General features: G+C 47.4%; 1 protein-coding gene across 15 annotated transcripts in view; it reads right to left on the minus strand.

The window, feature by feature from the left end:
* Nucleotides 1–19,114, minus strand: part of LOC147708315 (protein 4.1-like) — a 1,681,744-nt gene that overhangs the window by 539,157 nt on the left and 1,123,473 nt on the right. For all 15 annotated transcript variants that reach the window (XM_086927035.1, XM_086927031.1, XM_086927029.1 and 12 more), the window contains one exon: nt 7,998–8,085. In XM_086927035.1, the coding sequence (XP_086783161.1) occupies nt 7,998–8,085 (88 nt within the window). The remainder of the gene's footprint in view (nt 1–7,997; nt 8,086–19,114) is intronic.

Genomic DNA, 19,114 nt, shown 5'->3' on the forward strand with positions numbered 1-19,114 from the left:
CATCGGAAATTCAGGGAGAGCCCAGAAACAGCCACACCAATCATGGGTGGATTTTGTGGATTCAACAAGTAAGATATCAGATGGTTTGGTGAAGAACAGCAAAGTAAATGATGATGGTTTTTAATTTGATGATGATGGAGTGCATACGGAGTCATTGTTTTACAGCGTTGCACCAGCACCTAACTGATTCCAAGCTAAAAGCATCCAAAAGGTTTGGGAAAGACACAGACCTCTGGATCAGCACCTGAGTGGCTAGAGATTGGGGCCACAATACCGGTGGGTCAGGCACCCCTCAGCAGAAGGATTGGTGGGGGGAGGGGGGGGGGGGGGGGGGGGGGGGGACAGGGAAAACCAAACGGAGTTCTCTACAGGACCCTGAAATAATTTTCGGGGGTGTTAGTCCTAGTACTCCTCTAACCGCAAGAAGGGAGGATTAAATCCCAGGGACCTTATCAGTCCAAGTTGTTTGGGTGCCCCCAGTAAGGAGACATGAAAGGAGATGCAATCTGTCATAAGAGAAAGCGTCTCTTCCCGCTGGTGAGTCTACCCCAGGTATTGCTAGTGTTGGGCTTGGGGAGGAGTGTGGGGAAGAGAGCATAGGTTACCCTATTGTTCCTGAGTGATGGGAGAAGGTGCCTGCAGCTCATATGCCTGACAACACAAAAACGTACAGGTAATGGCTCGCCATCAATGGCCAGTGGTTGCAGGCTCTGAGAAACACCGGACCCAGCATGACCATTATTAAGTGACAACTGGTGTCTTCAGAGCATGTTATTCCTAATGAACAAGATACTTTCCTTCGGTAACAAGGTAAGAGACATATTATAGTTAGAGATTCATTACCTTTAGACCATCAGACCGGATCCATAGAATTGTTCTTAGCAGTCCCCCTGAGTGTCGGTGGGTGGAGTCAGTCGACTCTGCATCCATTGTGGGCGCCGTGGTCACCAGAATGACGTTGCAATACCTACTTAGATGCTGACTGCGCGTTGACGTCAGTTCTGATACGACTTTCCACACCAGAAGCACAGAGCCTTGAAATACACTGACCACTGGTGCACAACAACTAGGGCCCTGCAAGGGAGTCCGTATCCCTAGAAGTCAGTTCACAGAGCGGGGAGGATGGATTAGGGAGGGGGGGGGGGGGGGTTGTAAGGAATCTAAAACTAACATATGTCTCTTACAGATAGTTACTGAAGGTAAGTCACTAGTTCATCTGAAAGATCAGTTATAGATTCCTTACCTTTAGAATGGTTAATCCAGCAATACCAAACACAGAGGAGGGTCTGCAAACCAAGTTCACAAAGAAAGTCCTGGAGGTCTGAACGAGCAAAATAGCCGTCCCTCCTACTTGCCTGTCCAGGCAGTAATGTCTGGTGAACATGTGCAAGGATGCCCACATGGCTGCCTGACAGACTTCAAGAAGGGGAACTCCTTGTGCTAATGCAGTGGTTGCTGACATAGCCCTAGTGGAATGAGCCCGTTGCCCCACTGGAGGTTCCTTTTTTGCTAAATTGTAGCAGGTCTTTATGCAAAGGGCAACACATCGAGAGATGGTATGCTTTGGAACAGCCCATCCTTTTGTGGCACCTACATAGCCAACAAAAATTTGACCATCCACCCGGAAGCCCTTTGTGTGGTCAAGGTCGAAAGATAGCGCACGTTTAGGGTCTAGATGGTTGAGTCGCTCCTACTCCTTGGAAGGGTGTGGAGGTGGGAAAAAGAAGGGCAAAGTGATCGTTTGTCCAATGTGAAAAAGTGAAACCATTTTAGAAAGAAACGAAGGCCTCGTACTAAGCACTACTTTGTCCGGATGCACAGAGAAGAAAGGGAGCTTAGAAGACAGAGCTTGAAGCTCGCTCACTCACTCTGTGAGGAGTGATGATAGCAACAAGGAAGGCAGTTTTTAGAGTGGGAAGCCTGAGAGGACGGTTGTGTAGAGGCTCGAAGGGAGCACACATAAGATAAAACAAGGTTCAAGTCCCACTGGAGCACCTTGAAGGGAGAAGGAGGAAAGAGATGAATATTGCCCTTAAAGAATCTATTAACAATAGGAGACTTGAAAAAGGATGGCTGATCTGGTAGCGGAAGGAAAGCAGAAATATCTGCAAGGTAGCCTTTAAGAGTGCCAGGGAAGAGCCTTGCTGGGCTGAAGAAAGTAGATACAGAAGGACCTCTGAAAGAGGGGCAGAGAGGGGATCCACAGCCTTTGCTGCACACCATGCCACAAACTTGTTCCATCAAAAGGCGTGCATCATTTTCATGGATGGACGCCTGGCTGCCAAGATGGCCTTTGGGTAGAAGGTGAAAGGCTGTCAACTGTCGCTGCTCAATCTCCACGCAAGGTGGTGGAGCCTGGACAGGTTCGGGTAAAGAAACGTCCCCTGATGCTGCGACAGAAGATCCTCTCGAAGAGGCAGTCTGATCGGAGGATCGATGGCCATGCTCCGGATATCGGGGTACCATACTCTTCCTGCCCAGTTCGGAGCCACCAGAATAACTTTGGCCCAATCACGCTTGATCTTCTTCAGCACTTGGGGAAGAAGAGGTATAGTTAGAAAGGGGTCCAGGAGACCGCAACTCCACTCGTGACGAAAAGTGTCGCCAAGCGAGTGCCGCAGTGGAAATGCTAACGTGCAGAACTGCTGACATTGCACGTTATCTTCGGTGGTAAACATATCTAACCAAAGCTTTCCCTATCGCTGAAAGAGACCTTGCACCACCTCCGAGTGAAGACGCCATTCGTGATCCACCAGGCACCGATATCTGAGTTTGTCCACCCTTGCGTTCAGAGAACCAGCCAGGTGTTGAACCACCAGGGCTATGCCCTGATGTTCCAGCCACATCTAGAGGCTAAGAACCTCCTCATACAGAGTCTACGACCCTACCTCGCCCTGCTTGTGGCAGTACCATTTGGTGGTGGTGTTCTCGGTGAACACCTGCATCACTTTCACTTTTGAGAGAGGGAAGGAATGCTTTCAGCACCAGGCGGATTGCGCAGGGTACCAGCAGGTTGATATGGAGCCCAGACAATGCCGGGGACCAGACGCCTCTGATCTCCCCCTCTCCCAGATCGCCGCCCCATCCCAGGAGTATCGCATCTGTCACCACTGTTAGATCTGGCTGGGGAAAGAAGCGGGAACTGCCTCGGACTCTCGCTTGGTTCTTTAGCAACCACTGCAATGGTGTTGCAGTTCCCTCCGAAATCTGGACATAATCGGAAAGATTCCTCTGATGCTGCACCCACTGGAACTTCAGGTCCCACTGCAGAGCCTGGATATGCCACCTGGCATGATCCACTAGCAGGATGCATCAGGCCATGAGGCCCAGCAGCCTCAGAGTCATTCTCACCAAAATCCGAGATAGAGGGTGAAACATCGGTATCATAGCCCGGTTATCCCAGACTTGCTGTTTGGGAGAATAGGTCCGAAACTGCACTGTGTCCAGAACAGCTCAGATGAAAGGGAGCGTATGAGTGGGAGTCAGGTGTGACTTTGGAACGTTTATAGTGAACCTGCTGTAGTCAGGAGGTGGGTCGAGGACACCTTCAAGTGACAGTCGTCGAGACAGGGGAAGACTAGAACCCCTGGTCTGCCTAGATGAGCTGCGACCACTGCTATCACTTTCGTGAACACCCAAGGGGCATTGGTAAGGCCAAAGGAGAGCACAGTAAACTGAAAATGCCCATGGTGTAACGTGTACCGAAGGTAGCGTCTGTGGGCCGGCAGGACAGAAATATGGAAATCAGCATCCAGCAAGTCCAATGGCATCATCAAGTCTCCAAGGTGGAGGGTGAATTTCTCCTTCCAGGGGAAGCAGTTGAGGGCCCGATGTCCAGAATAGGATGCAGGCAGTTGTCCTTTTTGGGGCACCAGAAAGTAGTGGGAATAGGAACCACAACCTACTTTTGGCACAGGGACCCTGTCGATAGCTCCCTTGGCCAAGAGAGCTGAGACTTCCTGGTGGAAAAGCGCCAAATGATCCTCCAACAGGCAATCAAATGGTGGTGGCATGAAGGAAGGGTAGTCTTGAAGGGGAGGGAGTAGCCCCTTCGGAATATTAGCGAAGCCCACCCGTCTGACGTGATGGATTACCAGTGGGGGAGGTGATGGCGAATCCTGCCGCCCACTGGCCGTTGATGGCCCTGAAAGGTTGAACTAGGAAGGCTTGGAGGCTGCTGCTTGAGGGGGAAGGGTGGACTGGCCTGCCCGCTGATTCCCAGACCAGCAAGATCGCTGGGTCCCACATCTGCGGCCATGCAGAGGCTGGGCAGCTTACATGAACTGGTGGCTAGACTGGGCCGGACGTGGCTCAGTACTCAGTCCTCAACATCCCTCGTGGCACAGCTCTTATCAGGCTCCTGGTTGTCCTCAACCTCTCTCGGTCCCAGTGGCTGCAGAGTCAAGAACCCCCTTAACGCACCTGAAGCAGCCAACATCGGTGGGCATTCGTCTACCGAGCCCCTGGTCACTCCTGAGTGAACCGGACTCTGTCCCCTCTGCTTTCAGGTACTCTTCAACAAGAATCCACCTTTGGATTCCGACTGACACTTTTCTTCCTTCCAGCAGCATCTCTTCTTCAACGTCCTCAATTGAGTTTGACTGCGGTTTCCGATGCCACTTCGGACCTATGCACCCGGCTCCCCTGGGATAGTTACTCTGGCTCTACGGTATCCACGGGAGGGGTGGCTCTCCAACCTCCTAAGTTCCAGGGGTTTCTTCGAAATCCACTGGGAAGGGTTCTTAAACAATAAAACTTCAACCGCGACTCTACGATAGAATTGTACGGAGCAGGTACTTGTGTTCCCAAACTCAACCTGTCCTCCGTGAGGTCCCTACTTACTCACCTTGGGGGGTTCCTTGGGGTCCCAGCGATTCTACATCCTCTAGAGACTGTCTTGACTAGAGTTGTGGTTCTTATACCTCTACTTTAGTATATGGTTTGGTCTTCCCCTGGATCCCACTGTGTATTGGTGCTATTTACTATTGTTTCTCTGCTACAGTATTGTGTGCTTTGTGATTATCTGCGTGTAGCAGATACTGTGTTGTACTAGAGAGTGTTATATTAATAAATACATTTTTTCATAACTACTGTGTGGTTCTCCTTTCATATAACCAATACTATAAGGTTGCATTCTGGTAAAATAAGCTGCTTAACATTCCTTCAAGACTAAGCCTGAAGGCTGCTCTCCACAGCTACCACTTGGATAGCTTTCAAAGGTTATCTTTGACATATTAAATCACCATAAGGGTTGTTTGGACTGGTACAGGGTGCGCACTTTAATTAGTGGACAGCATATACCAGGCCAACCTCTCACAGACAGTGTCCATAAGAGTCTGCAAATAAGAAAAGAACAGGTGATTGCACTGAGCCATTTTGGGATTGATATACTCTGACTAACTTTACAATACCTGTATGCTAATTGTCCATAATAATTAATGCTTTGTTAAGTTTGAGTTTTACATTTTCCTTTGTTGTTCATAAGAGAGGAAAAGGAGCAAAAATAGAGCAACAGGATAAACACTGCCATTAGATCAATTAGTTTAGTAGTAACTACTAGTGAGAAAAAAACACATCCACAACTATATCCATGGTTGGATATCTTAGTATCAAAGTTAAAGGTTTGAATTCCCAAACCAATACACTAAAAGTTCTTAACATTTTGAAACACTCAATGTTTCTAGGTCTATTACAGGACCTATTAGACACCTATTAACACAGGATTGGGCTAGAAGAAAGAATTTTCCCCATGTAGTATTTTTCCTCTGCTTCTGTGAAGAAAGGAGGGATGGGTAATCTTAGCAGAAAGGCATGGTCACCAGGAGCTGCTGTATGCCATCAATCCACTGGAAAATTGACTGGGAAAACCAAGCACAGCTTTGTCTAGAATGTCATTAAAGCGTCTAATAGGGTGTCATAAAACGGCAGCAAGGGCTTGCAGGTTTCCATCAACAAGTTTGCTTTTGTTTCAATCATACAAAGATGTAAATAAAGTACTCCAGTTGCCAAGCGAACAACTACCGCAAAGTAGGCTCTCTTCGGGTAGACCTGCTGGAGATTCTAATTCTGTCTCAGGAAAAGTATCCAACCCACTAGCATTCTGTAGTTTCATGTACAATTCTGCATCAGTGTAGTGAGGCTGAACAAGCTGTCAGCATCCTCATCGTCTTCATCATTGTACGTTAAGTTCTGATGCCCCTGAAATGTGTTTTAATCGGAGAAATCAGAATTGTATGCCTCTTGTAGAACTTGCGCTGTGAGAGAGACTGTAGATCATGCAACATTGGGGACTTAGCACTAGTAATTTCACAATGCGACATTGATGTACCGCGGTCAGACACTGTGATTGGGAAGGATATTGGTGTGAAGACCGGATCTGAAATGACTGCTGGCAGTGTAAGGACTGCCGTGGTCTCAGTGGAATTGTGAGTTTGTGTAAACAAGGATCAGGGAGAACACCTAGCAAGGTCAGTTGGTGCCAGGGAAGGACTCGGCAGTGGAAGTGTGACTGGTGACACAGGAGGCTCTCTGGGGCCTCAAGGTGCTCTAGAGGGAGCTGGCATTGACTTGAATATCTGCAACATTGTCCCTTTAAATGCCTCTACCTGCTGCAGGTCGTTGATGAACTCATGGTGCACCGAGGGACACCCTCGGAATGAGCTCAGTTTCTGAAGACTCCTGCAGACTCAGACCTTAGGAAGGCCGACTGCCTTCTTCTCATCTGTTCTGGAGTGGTGAAAGGAGGACGAATCATGCTTAGCGTTCTTACACCTATGGCATGGCTGGACTTACACTTAACAAAAGACTTGGGCCAATAGTTTACTTCCTCAAGCACAAACTCCCTATTGTTTGATTCCCAATCACCTTCTAGTGCATGAGGGCAGAACATTTGTCACACCACTTTATAATTAACTGGAACCTAGGCACCAAACAAATTATTTTGTGGATCTGTGAGCGATATGTGCTACCTACAATTGTGGCCTGGTTTAAAACCTCTTGTCCTTGGGGTGGTGGGTATTTTCCCTGGCACACTTTCATTGAAAGTTGGAATTAGACCAACCGATGAAAATGGAAGGGAAGTGCCAGAGCTGTGTTAAATGGTGCAGAAATTAAGAAACTTACATCTGCGCATTTGGGTGGCACATATCAGTCTCTGACGACACCATCTCCCAGTGCGCAGGAGCAATTGCTGTTGAAAGTCCAGATCCAGCCTGGTGCCTGGGATTATTCCAAAGGTGAGGAATCTGCAGTTATAAATATCCATTAGACCTCAGTATACGTGAGATAAGACACTAACACACAGGAAAATGAAGGTCCAGCATGTTCCCATAGGAAACACGCTTTTGAGATTTTTAGAAGGAGGAGGTGGTTCACACTAAAGAAACTTACTGAATAAGGACATATTGGTGCAATGAGCTGCACTGTAGGCCAAAATATAGCAGAACAGACTCCCAAGCAACTTCTAGAGTTGACTTAGCTATAGAACGCAAATAAATCTGGTGGGTGCTCAGGTATTGTCCATAAGGAATTGAGCTGGTCATTTAGATGGCTGGGAATTGGAGTTCATGTCTTTGTGATTTAAAAAAAATCATATCAGCCTTTGAAATCAGATCATTTACTTTTGAACTCTTTGACGATTAAGGATCTAAACAGTGTCTTTTATGCTACTGCATGTAAGATTAATAATGTACTTCAGTACCTAATACACACTATTAAAACAGCGTGTGCTCATTACTGAATCTTACGGAAGATTTTCACAAAGCTGGGGTCACGGGAATGCAAGCAACAGCTCCAGCTCCAGTCCACTCTGCCGTCTAGACCGATATCCACAATTTGTTTTACCAAAAAATGAAACGTTATCAACTCTGGAAATGTTCCTGTAGCATACATTTTCGTATACATAGCCACAATTATAGCACCATAATAAACAATAGATCATAACGATTTCTACAGACACGTCTTACGTATAGCCATGTTTAAAATAAAGGTTACGGTACCTTGGCACGATGCAAATCCACCCCATACATTGAAAGCTTCTTGGCATTTTCGGCATATTGTATGTCTGACTGAGCTGGAGTCAGACCCCTACAAATAAAACAAAGGTCATTTAAAAGAAGGGTAAAATTAAATGCAATAACACGAAAATGTCCTGTAGTGCCCCCCAAAAATCTCATTTTATTTTAGATGGTGATGACACTGTACAAACAGCAACGATAACAGCCTGGACACTTAGGTCCCAATTCACAAAGGGCCTCCGCCCTTGTGGTGGGACCTCCATACTGTACGTACCCATCCATTGCAGAGGTCCTGCCACGACTGCAGGCCTCCCTCGTGGCAGGACCTCCATACTGCATGTTCCCATTGCAGAGGTACCGCCACGACTGCAGCCTCCCTCTGGGCGGGACCTCCATACTGCACTTACCCATTGCAGAGGTCCCGACATAACTACAGGCCCCTCTGTCACGAGTGCGGAGGACCTTTGCGAATCGACCCTTTGAGATTTTTTGGCTACAAGGATGGAGCACCCACAAGTCATTAATATTCAGTGATGGATTATTGGGGTCCACATTTTCTGTGCAATGGACACTGTAAAACTGAGATGGGAGCTTACAGAAAGGATAACGGTGTTGTGCTGTTTTTGGTGAGATTGGTCGTCTGGAGCAAGATTAATTTCCTATTTACATTAATCGGATTAATATTTTTTGACGTTTGTAACTAGGAAGGAGAATGTTAATGAGGCAAACATTGCTTTTAGGCACACATGAAACTATTTGCTAGTGGTGCTAGACTTATTTTTAGTAATCATGGCTAATCTTAAGGTGCTTAAATCTCAGTAAAATTGTGATGCAATTCCAGAATCTAATTAATATATGGCAATTGAAGGTAGGTGGTAAAACGCTTGAAATGAGACTGCATTGTTTTACAAACCGATGAAATTCTTATTGGGCCATTTCACAAACGTTTGCAAGAGTATGCAAATGAGTAGTCCTGTAGTAGTATTATGTGTACTATTACACGTTTGTGATAATCGTCCCAAAACCTTTAAAATGAGACAAATGGGAATATTCAAGATACATTCATATTTAATTAGTACAAATAGAAAGAACTGTGCTCTCCTTGGATTTTTACTGGTGTGGAATTGTAAAACTTCAGTGCAGATTCACAAAGGCATGTAAGAGTACTGTAGTGCTACATCTTGTACTCAGTAATTATTTAATGAATCGTCCCCTTCACATTAATCTGATAAAAACAAGCTTGAATGGCGAGAAAAAGAACGACTAATCACAGTAGCTGGAATGTCACTTTGCTCCACACACAGCCTTATAATGGAGAACTAGGAATGCACAATAATGTATGTGTAGCAAACTAAAGCGGGGCATCCAAGGATGCCATGTACTCGCACAGGAACGACATTTTCAATGTTTCCTGGAGATCAGGCTGCACAAAATCAACAAAAGTATAAATTGGATCGTATATTTGTGAAGCAGATTTGAAATATGATGTTTCAAAAGGATGAGAAACACGTGTTTTTGTCTTTTATACAATCATGATTTATTTTCATGGTTTAAATCTTTTATTGCAAAAACAACAATTGATGGACAGAATGCAGAACAATGTCATACATTCACCCCAGTACAGAGATCTGGGCCTAAATCCATCGTTTTTTTGCACTCCACACCACCCCAGTTCAGACATGGCCATATGCATATCAGCCTTGACCCTGTGCCTCATCGGAACAGTCCAGCCCGAACTGCCAAGCCATGTCTTTCCTGGACCGTAATCAAGCATCCTAGGACCGGTTTCTGGCTATCAGCCATCTTCATCCAGGATTGTATGACTGAGTGTGAGTGTTTGATTGGTTCAGATGCTCCGTCCATCACCACCCCCTTTTGTACCGCTTAAATCTTTTATTAGCATTTTCAGATAAAGACAAAAATACGAGCAGTAGATTCATAACCGCATTGGGTGGGCACCCTCAGTGCAGCTTTAGAAAGCATTATTTAGTGCTGATTACAAAAAGAACGAATCCCATCCCCCCCAAGGTCACCTACCAACCCCCCACTTACTCCACTCACAACAATACTGCTAGAAGGTGGTTCTGACCATCTGAGCTGCCAGGATTTTTCGCTTCCTGATCACCAAATTATTGAGCTTTTACTATGGGAGAGCCTCATAAGTTGGGACTCACCCACAGTGAACTCATGATGAAAGAGACTGCATGTGGATTTTACAGGTGTCCCCCTAGCAACCTAGACTAGGCTGCTGCGCTGCAGCTGAAGTAAGGGACCCGGGGTGGTTACATGCAGACACATGTGTACATGCGTGTGCACACGTGTAGGGGCTGCGCAGTGGAGATTCCTGGCTTGCGCAGCCAAGGAGCAGGTGCAGATAGACTGGTGTGGCAGGACTTATGCAGAATTGGGTGGTGACATGGAATAGGCTTTATACAGTGGGAAGAAACATGCCAGGAAAAGTCAGTGTGTTCTACTGTTTCTGACTTCATTATTCTCCTATGGGGATATTAAGCCAATGGGCTAGTTTCACTTTCCTAAGGCCTACAAATTCTAGACACGCACTAAAGTCTACTGTAACTGGTATGAGAGGAAGTATTCTGCAGAGTTCAAAGTCATATTTGTACTGCTTTTGGGTCATCCAGAACTGTCATATTGCTCTGACTCAGCTCATAACCAGGGCCTGGCTGGGCTCACCCTGGCAGGATTAATGACCTTCCTTGAAGGGCGAAGGCCTCCTCTCCAATAAGAGAAGATGGGTGGAGCTACAGGCTAATCCATCAGCAGCTGTCACCTGGTGCCAGGCCCCAAGCTGCACAAGGGAGAAGGCAGCACAGGGGAAGGGGTTTTCAGAGACCATGTGGCATGAAATCCCTGGACAACACCATTTTGAATAAACCCAGTGGACTGGGCAGGAAGGAGGGAGCAGGGGCAGAGAAGTAATGTGTCGCTGTGTGATAGGGCAAACAGAGACTTCCTGCCAGCCCCCTCCTCAATTCTTAAAAATAACTTGTACAGGAAGAGGAACTCTCTCTGGGATGTGGTCTGCTGAGGACAACTGGTGCTGGAGCCTGGCGCCATGGGCCGGTGGAAGGAAGCACCTCCAGACTGGCCCAGGACCCTGAAATGCACCAGGAAGGGATACCAGGACCAGTGAGCCGAAGTCAGGTTAAAGGCTGGCGCAGGGAGCCAGTGAACACAGCTCACTGCTGAATCTACACTCCATGTGACCAGGAGGGCGAAGGAAAGTGCTCCCAGTGGCTGGGGTGCTCCACCAGGAGCAAGAAGAGGCCAAGATCACAAATATAGGAACCCCTGGGGGCTGAGATATGCCCCCCAGAAGGTAGATGAGCTTTGACCACTGACAGACCGACAGCGAAGCACGTGGGGCTCCGCCGCCGGTCTTGGATATGACCCCGGGGTGGGTCAGGTCCCGCAGGCTGCCCCCACATAAAATAAAGACAGCAAGCGCCATCGCGCCCACCGTGAAAACAGCCTCTTGGGGGCCCCGGATCCCAACTTCGGGCCCGAAGCAAAGTTCTGCCAAAGGGCGGTGCCAGGAGCCAACCCTGGCCCCCCGAAGCCATGGGAGGAGGTAGAGCGCCGTCGCGCCCCCCTCTCCATGGAGAGTTCACAGGGCCCTGGACCTGCAACTCCAGGCCCCGATGAAGGCGAGGAGGAGGGGGAGCGCCGTCACGCAACCCCCACTCATGGGCAAAGATGGGCGCGCGGGGTGCCTGGAGCCCACCCTGGCCTCCACAGCAGAGCACAAGTCAGGGAGCGCCGCCGCCCTCCCCATGAAGGCAGAGGAGGGCCCCGGGATCCCAACCCTCGCGAAGAGGAAGGGAAGCCGGGGTGCGCCGTCGCGCTGCCCATGAAGAAATGCCTTGAGGGGCTGGGACCCCATGTCCGGGCCCGATGCACTGAGAAAAGGAGGGGGGAGTGCCGCAGCACTCCCCTGAGGCGAGAGGGAGCAGCGCTGGCCTCCGTGTCTGCCCGCCGGAGCGGACAGACCAGAACTGCGGTGCCGGCTCCCGCTGCAGCACGCGAGGGTGCTGGGCGAGCAGGAAGCCCCCCGGGCTGCCCTCTAACATGGAGAGCCTGCGGGGGTCCCAGGTGGGACCGGGACCCGGTACTCAGGAGGAGGAGCCAGGGGACAGGGTGGGACCGGGCCTCAGACAAACGGCCAGAGCAGGTGGAGTGGGATCCCCGAGCTGCAGACACTCAACTGGGGGTCGCAGTGGGACCGGGTCCCCCCAACGAGCGCTTGATGTAGGGAGGCGCCAGGAAGAAGGGCAGCAGGACTCTCCCAGGAGCAGGGGGGAGCCGCTGCTCTAATATTCCAGAGCACCCATAATGCCTTGCAGGCCCGGACCGGCCTGCAAGGGAAAACAGCGTTTCTTCGGTTGGTGATGGCCCCAGGAGGACGGGGTCACAGCTAAAAGTGTGCAAGAGTGCTGGGGGAGCTGCAGTCCCCACTGGTAGTTGTAATCCATAGTCTTTCTTCGCGTTTATTTCCGCCTCCGTCACCATGTGACAAGGTTAATTGCTTTCACCTGCCGAGATAAAAAGACGCGCGTAGTACGGCTTTTCCAATTTTACCACGGAAACTCGTTCAAGACATCTGCCCGCCTCCACGCGCCTAGATTTATAATACCAAAGGTACGTAGATTAGATAAATCCAAAGTGTGGTGCTATAGGGTTAAATAGCCCTTCTTAGTCTAACTTTAAAATATTGCTTCTTAATTCGTTAGTTTCAGGTCCTGACCTGGTGTTTATATCCTCGACACTCGGCAGAATCTGAACACTCCATGTTGAAGCCCCATCACAGCTAAGTCAAAAGGTATGCAGACGGGAACGCTTTCTCGTTGAGAAAGTTAATCGGATTCATGCCGCTTCTCTTTTTAAGAAAATATATACTAATGCAGCATTGCATATTTCTTTTGTTTTAGTACTGCGCTGTAATAATAGCTATACATCGAGCCCAGCGTGTTCTTTGAATCTTCATTACACCGCCAATAAGCATCCAAAGCTCGTATAATGCTCGGTAAGACCCCTTCCGGCATTTTAAATATCACCTGTGTTTCAGCCTATATATGAAGTGCTAAGATGTGCCTTCATTTTTTACAGCTTAGTTTTTGTTGAATCAGAAGTCATAAAATAAAGCTCATAACATCCCGTGGAGGCGACAAGAGCATAAGTTTTTTATCAGGTAAATGAGCCTCTACAGATTTGATATTTCAAGCAACCTTAGCATTCGACTTCATTGGAGTTGAGATACAAGTCTTTCTCATATACATATATCGCATTATATCTCTTGCAGGTTATTCTATTCGATTATCGTTCCACTACTGACCGAAATATATACAAATATAAATTTAACACAAGAAATAGGGACCTGCCATACGAGGTATGTTCTTCTCCCACACACCTAGATATTAAAAGTAATTATGTTATGCTGCAGCGTTTCATTTTGAATTTATAATATATTGCAGAACTTCACCCTCTTGAATACTCCATTCTCTATCATCGAGCACCAAGCAGAAACTCTATCCCCTTGACAACGACCGGCATGATCGTAGTGATTTAGCTATAGGTAAGCATAATAATAAGAGTGATTATTACACTCGGTACAAGATATAGCATCCACCTTCCATCCCTAGATTTAAAACCATGTATTATTCTAAACATACGACAAATAAGAAGAATTTCAGGGGCCCTTTACAATAGAAGATCCTGACCTCAAGAGATAAATGTCATTATAATTAAAAAGAATAATGAATTTTCTGATGAAATAAGCTCTGGTTGTTAACCTTTTTAAACCATTATGGCACCGAAATATCTATAAGGGACGCTAGAGGTGTAGGCTTATTTTAGCCGACACAGGAGACTAACCATAAATGTCCAGAATGATAGAGTTCTTCTTTAATATTTTTTCACATTATTTTCTATCATTGACATTCTTCTTAATTTTTCTACCTTTTCACATCTGATTTTTCATCACTATTCCTATAAAAACTCTTCTGTGACCTTCAATATCCACTTCTTATGCTTTATCTTTGGGTTAAAGAATAAATTTATCAATGTCTGTGTAGTTGTTTATCCTGTATTTAACATCTCACCGCCATCATATTCTCCTGTTCAAGTTATTCTAAGTCAATCCCTTGACTCAGAATAGAGGCCTTCATCTCCCTCTTCATCAATAGAGTACTTGATTGCCTTAAATATGGGACTTAGCTATTCTGCACAGTTTCCTTTTTCAAAAAAAATGGTTTTAAAGAATATAATTATGCATTACTGTATACATTTTGTATGTTATTTATTTATCTTCATGTGTAAAATGCATTTTGTCTAATGTTTTATTTTTTCTTGTTAAACAAATAGGAAATTTTAAAACCTGTATACTAAACTACATTTTTATTCACAGAAAATTGTATTCTGTCTTGAGAAAGGCGCTGGCCGCCGAAACGCGTCGAAACACAACTTATTTCTCACTGTAAAAGAATCCACTAATGTCATTCAATTTTAATTCATGTTTATTTTTTAGAAATGTATTTTTAAATGTTTTCTTGTGATACATATGTCATTGTTTTTGCTTTATGAATTATAAAATAAATTGTTTAATAAAATTAAGTAATTAATTGGAAGCTGTTCAGTCCCAGTCTTTGTCCTGCCACCATTGTGTGGGCAATCTACTGTCTCCGCCTAGGTTGCTTTTTTCACTGTGGAGCTGCAGGAGAATGCAGCCTCCCCAGCATGAAGAAGAAAAGTCACTCCCTAAGTCTCTGGGGACCTGAAAGAAATAACCCCCCAAAGGCTCAGCCAGCATTTTAACACATCCTGGGCTGGAAATGTAGTTCTACAGCTGGGGGTGTATTGAGAAGTGCACCAAGGGATGAAAGGCTGAGTTGGGGATGTCTGGAGAAGGGAATTCCCTGGAGGTGAAGAAGTGTAATTGCACCAGAAATGCATTTACTAACGTTATTTCTTGTAGAGGGATGAAAGGCACATGTGTAATGTGAAGTACCTGTGTAAGGCGATATCATAAGCCCAATGGGGTTATGTTGCTGGACATTCCTGCTAGGGTGTCTGGCTGTATTTGCGTAATTCTGTGATTTCATCTGTGATGCCTATTAGAGGTTGTAATTGCAATGCATTATAAATATTACCAAGTCTAATAAGTACCTCATTTTGAAGGAATGCCTAAACATGTATTCTTGTTGCTGCATTAGGTGAAGAAGAACCCAGACTGTTAACCCTTAAGATGTAGAGGTGTATACTTCATGGTCAGTAGGAGATGCTCAGTCAGGGTTATGTGTCACCAGGGCAGGTGTGCCTATTTTAAATGCTTGTTGAGGTAATTGGGTGGGTTGCCACTGGGATTATGCCAGTGCGCAGGGTCCTCGCTCCAGGTTATGTTCAGCTAACTGCATTAGGGGGCAAGATAATGTGCATACTGGGGGTGATGGTACTAGACCCCCCCCCCCACCTGCCCCCCTCCACCCTGCGGGAGGGGTGGAGATGTTATGCAATGTCACAAAGTGATTCCAACAGCTTATGTATATTTGTAAATTGGTGCATAGTATCGAGTAGTGTGTGTGTGTTTAATAAATGTACTCTTACTTTTATAAAGCAATGTACAGACTGGACAATCAATTATTGAGTGTTATTTCTGCGCACCTTTAATGGCGATTACTATCCCACACCGCCTCCCTTGAGTAAGCCTTAGACTGCTCTGCAACACTAACCTCAGTCAGGCGCTACACTATGGTGTTTGGTTCCCAGTGAAGGACAAATGTGACATGTTATTTGTGCAGGCCTCACAGATACTGGCTCGTTTTCCAACATCGGTGTCTAGCGGCGGGAAACATAGTATCCCTTTCTGGTACGCATATGTAGCATTTGATGAGTTCAGTTCACCACACATTACCTATGCAGTAATAAGCAAACAGAAGAGCACAAGGCTCTGAGAAGGGTTCAAAGTTTTGGTTATGTGAACTATATGTATGGGAAAGGAAAGCCCCGCGCACATATATGTCATGTGAAGATATTATGGTATAAATGTCAACTGTATTGATATGACTGAATTATGTTGATTATCATGTGCTAGCGGGATGGTGCTTTCCAGGAAATGATTGCATACAAATGTTCTGAGCCATATTGTACATCTTTGAACCCTAACACTACATGCACCACACCTGCATGAGGATGGTGTCTTCTCAAGAGACAGGGACAGCAACTGATACCTACATCACAGGTGGGAGTGTAGCGGTGGATTGACCTTTTTGGGGTACAGGAGAGGTAGGGGTCCTGGGAGATTCCAGCACTTTTTTTTGTTCAAATTTGATTTATTGATTTTAGAAAAAGACAAGTACATTGCATTTCTTACGCTTGTCCACAAAGATACGCTCAAGGCCGACTAGTATTCGCATTACATTTATCCGAACATTGCATTCGGGAACCCTCTGGTGCGGCACATGTCCTTGAATATCACCATGGTGTCGTCTTGCGTTTCTGGACTTAAGACTCTCTTGAGAACAAACAATTGAAAAAAACTCCCCTCCCTTCCCAAAAAAACTCCCCCCCCCCCCCCCCCCGACCAGTGTGCCGTCTCATGTATCTAAATATAGCATTATGTAGGAGAGTCTCATGTTACCAGCGGTCCAGACTCGGCTTCTGCGTGTTGCGCCTCAGTAAGGCGTAGTAGGCGAAGATATTTTGGCCATGTTATTTTGTTGAATTCTATTGATAAAAGTGACAACATCGGCTGCCAGACTGTGTGGAAGGAAGCCATGGATTGCGAGAGCGTGGCTTGGATGCTCTCCATACCCAACGTGTGCCAGAGTTTATGTAGCAAACCTGTGTGTGTGGGTCGTGTGTTTGTTCCACAGAGGGATACGATGTGCTGGGAGGCTGCCTGCATTGCCAGACCTATCTGTCGCCCACTGGGGAATTTCAGAGGGAATGTGAGCATGTTCGAGAGACCCAGAATAGTGTATGCAGGGAATCATAAAATTTCGGTATCAAAGTGAGAGTCTATGTCATTGAGGACTGATGGCCAATAGGCCATGACCTCCCTGCAGTCCCAGAGAAGATGTGTCAGGGTACCTTCCTCGCCGCACCCTCTCCAGCAGGTCGATCTACTAGACGGATTGCCTCTATGCAGTCTGACTGGGGTCAGATACCAGTAAGTTGTGAGTTTCACTGCTGTCTCTTTGCCTGCTGTGTTCCTGGCTGTGTGATTGGCCCTGTAATATATAGATTGCCATTCCCGGTTTGTGAGCGTTCGTCCTAGCTCCTCCTTCCACCGCCGCTGGCTGGCAGATCTGTGTATTTCAGGAGGTGGGGAGAGCATATTCCCACGCTTTTTAAGGGCAGGGAGGGTTTCCACAGAAGGGGCCCCAGATATCCTTCCCCTGTTAAAAGTTTTCTTGCCATTGGTGCAGGCCAAAACCACTGGAAGGGTGTGGCAGGAGGTTTCTTTAGCCAGGGTAGTAACACCCCAGGGGTTCCCATGGTGGGGGACACCAAGAAACCTTTCCCATTGTTGGAGGAGGGTGTGGTAGAGGTGGTTGTCCGGCAGGCCCCCCAGGTTAACTGGTGGGAGAGAGGAGCAACCCAGTAGTGGCCCATGGTAGCGGGTGGCCCCAAAGGAGGGTAGTTCTGAAGCTAGGGTGTGTAGTGGTAGCACCTAGGTACACTAGGAGGGCTAGATAACTGACCCAGTGGGGATTTGAGTGGGGGTGATGTGATCCCTAGATTCCAGGTGAAGGGTTGGTGGTGGGCCCTGGGGTGTCAGGGTCGAGTAGGCGGTTACCCAAGGAAGCAACAGAATTTCATTCTAGAGCTGGTGTTGTGAACCTGAAGTGGTGACCGGGGCGATGTCTAGCCGGTGACCAGTCAGGTAGGTCCTGTGGGTCTTGGACCCAAGGACCAGGAGCATAGGGGTGTTCTCCTCGCTCGCGGCAGGAAGTGGACTTCTGCAAGCTAGTACCACCCTGAACAAAGGCGGGGTACATCTTCAGTGAAGGGACCCTGTGTTTTTTAAAGCGGTGGTGCAGGCCTAGGAGGGATCTTTAGGGTCCCTGGCTGATTGTGGAAGTACTACCCTGAAGGCATGTGGGGCCTGTCTTAAGTGAAGTGACGCTGCTCTTCAGAAGGGGTGGTGCAGGCCATCCAGGGATCATGAGGCTCCCTGGACGGTCTCCCACAGTGCTGCCAGGAAACCGGGGAGAGCCATGAGAGGTGGGCCTGGGTGCAGCTAACTCGGGGCCCACAGGCTCTCTAAGGGTACTCCGGGAGGAAAGCACACCTCTCGGAGGGAAGGGGGCATAGGCCCTGTTCTCGCAGCGGAGAAAAAGGAAGGTGTCTAGGTTCCCGGGATAGTTTCCGTGTGGCGCTACTGACGGTAGGAATGAGCTGTAGGATGTCTGACGAGGCACCCTCAGTGTTCCTCCCTGGCACTGCCAGTGTGGTGGTGAGGCCGGTCCGAGGTCCTATTAGGGAGCCAGGCCAGTGGCCAAAGGTGCTTTTCTGTGTGGGAAAAACACAAGTGGCTGTGCTTTCTTTAGGGAAGACAGTCATCCCGAAAGGGTGGTGGCAGCTGAATGACCCCAGCGGCAGGCTGACTGAGAGGGTCCAGAGAGGTTGCACCTTTGGGGTGCAAGGACCCAATGGAGAGATTGTACTGGTTGGAACAAACTCCAAAAGGGAGACCAACTAGTGACCCCGGGGATTCGATATAGACCTATTCCAGAAGACTGCATCAGTGCGGAGGTACTATACCCTTGTCCAGAGAAGTGGTAGGCATAGTGTTGCATGCTCGAGAGCAAAGGTGGGCCTAGTTAGACTGAGTCAATGTAGACCATGAGTGACCTAGAGGTATCTAACCTAGAGACTGGAGGGTTCTTACAGTAATCTGGGATCCCTGTCATGGGTGGAGTTTTCATGGATGGGAGGAGTAGGTGGTCTGAGCGGATAACTGGTGAGTAAGGGGGGTCTGGTCAGAACCCCTTATAACTAGTTATCACTGACTAGGGGAAGAATACCCATGCAGAATGGCTAATTCTTCCCTGAAGGAATCAGCGTGTTTTAGAAGGTGG

This window comes from Lissotriton vulgaris, chromosome 6 (assembly GCF_964263255.1).
Source record: "Lissotriton vulgaris chromosome 6, aLisVul1.2, whole genome shotgun sequence".
NCBI lineage: Eukaryota > Metazoa > Chordata > Amphibia > Caudata > Salamandridae > Lissotriton > Lissotriton vulgaris.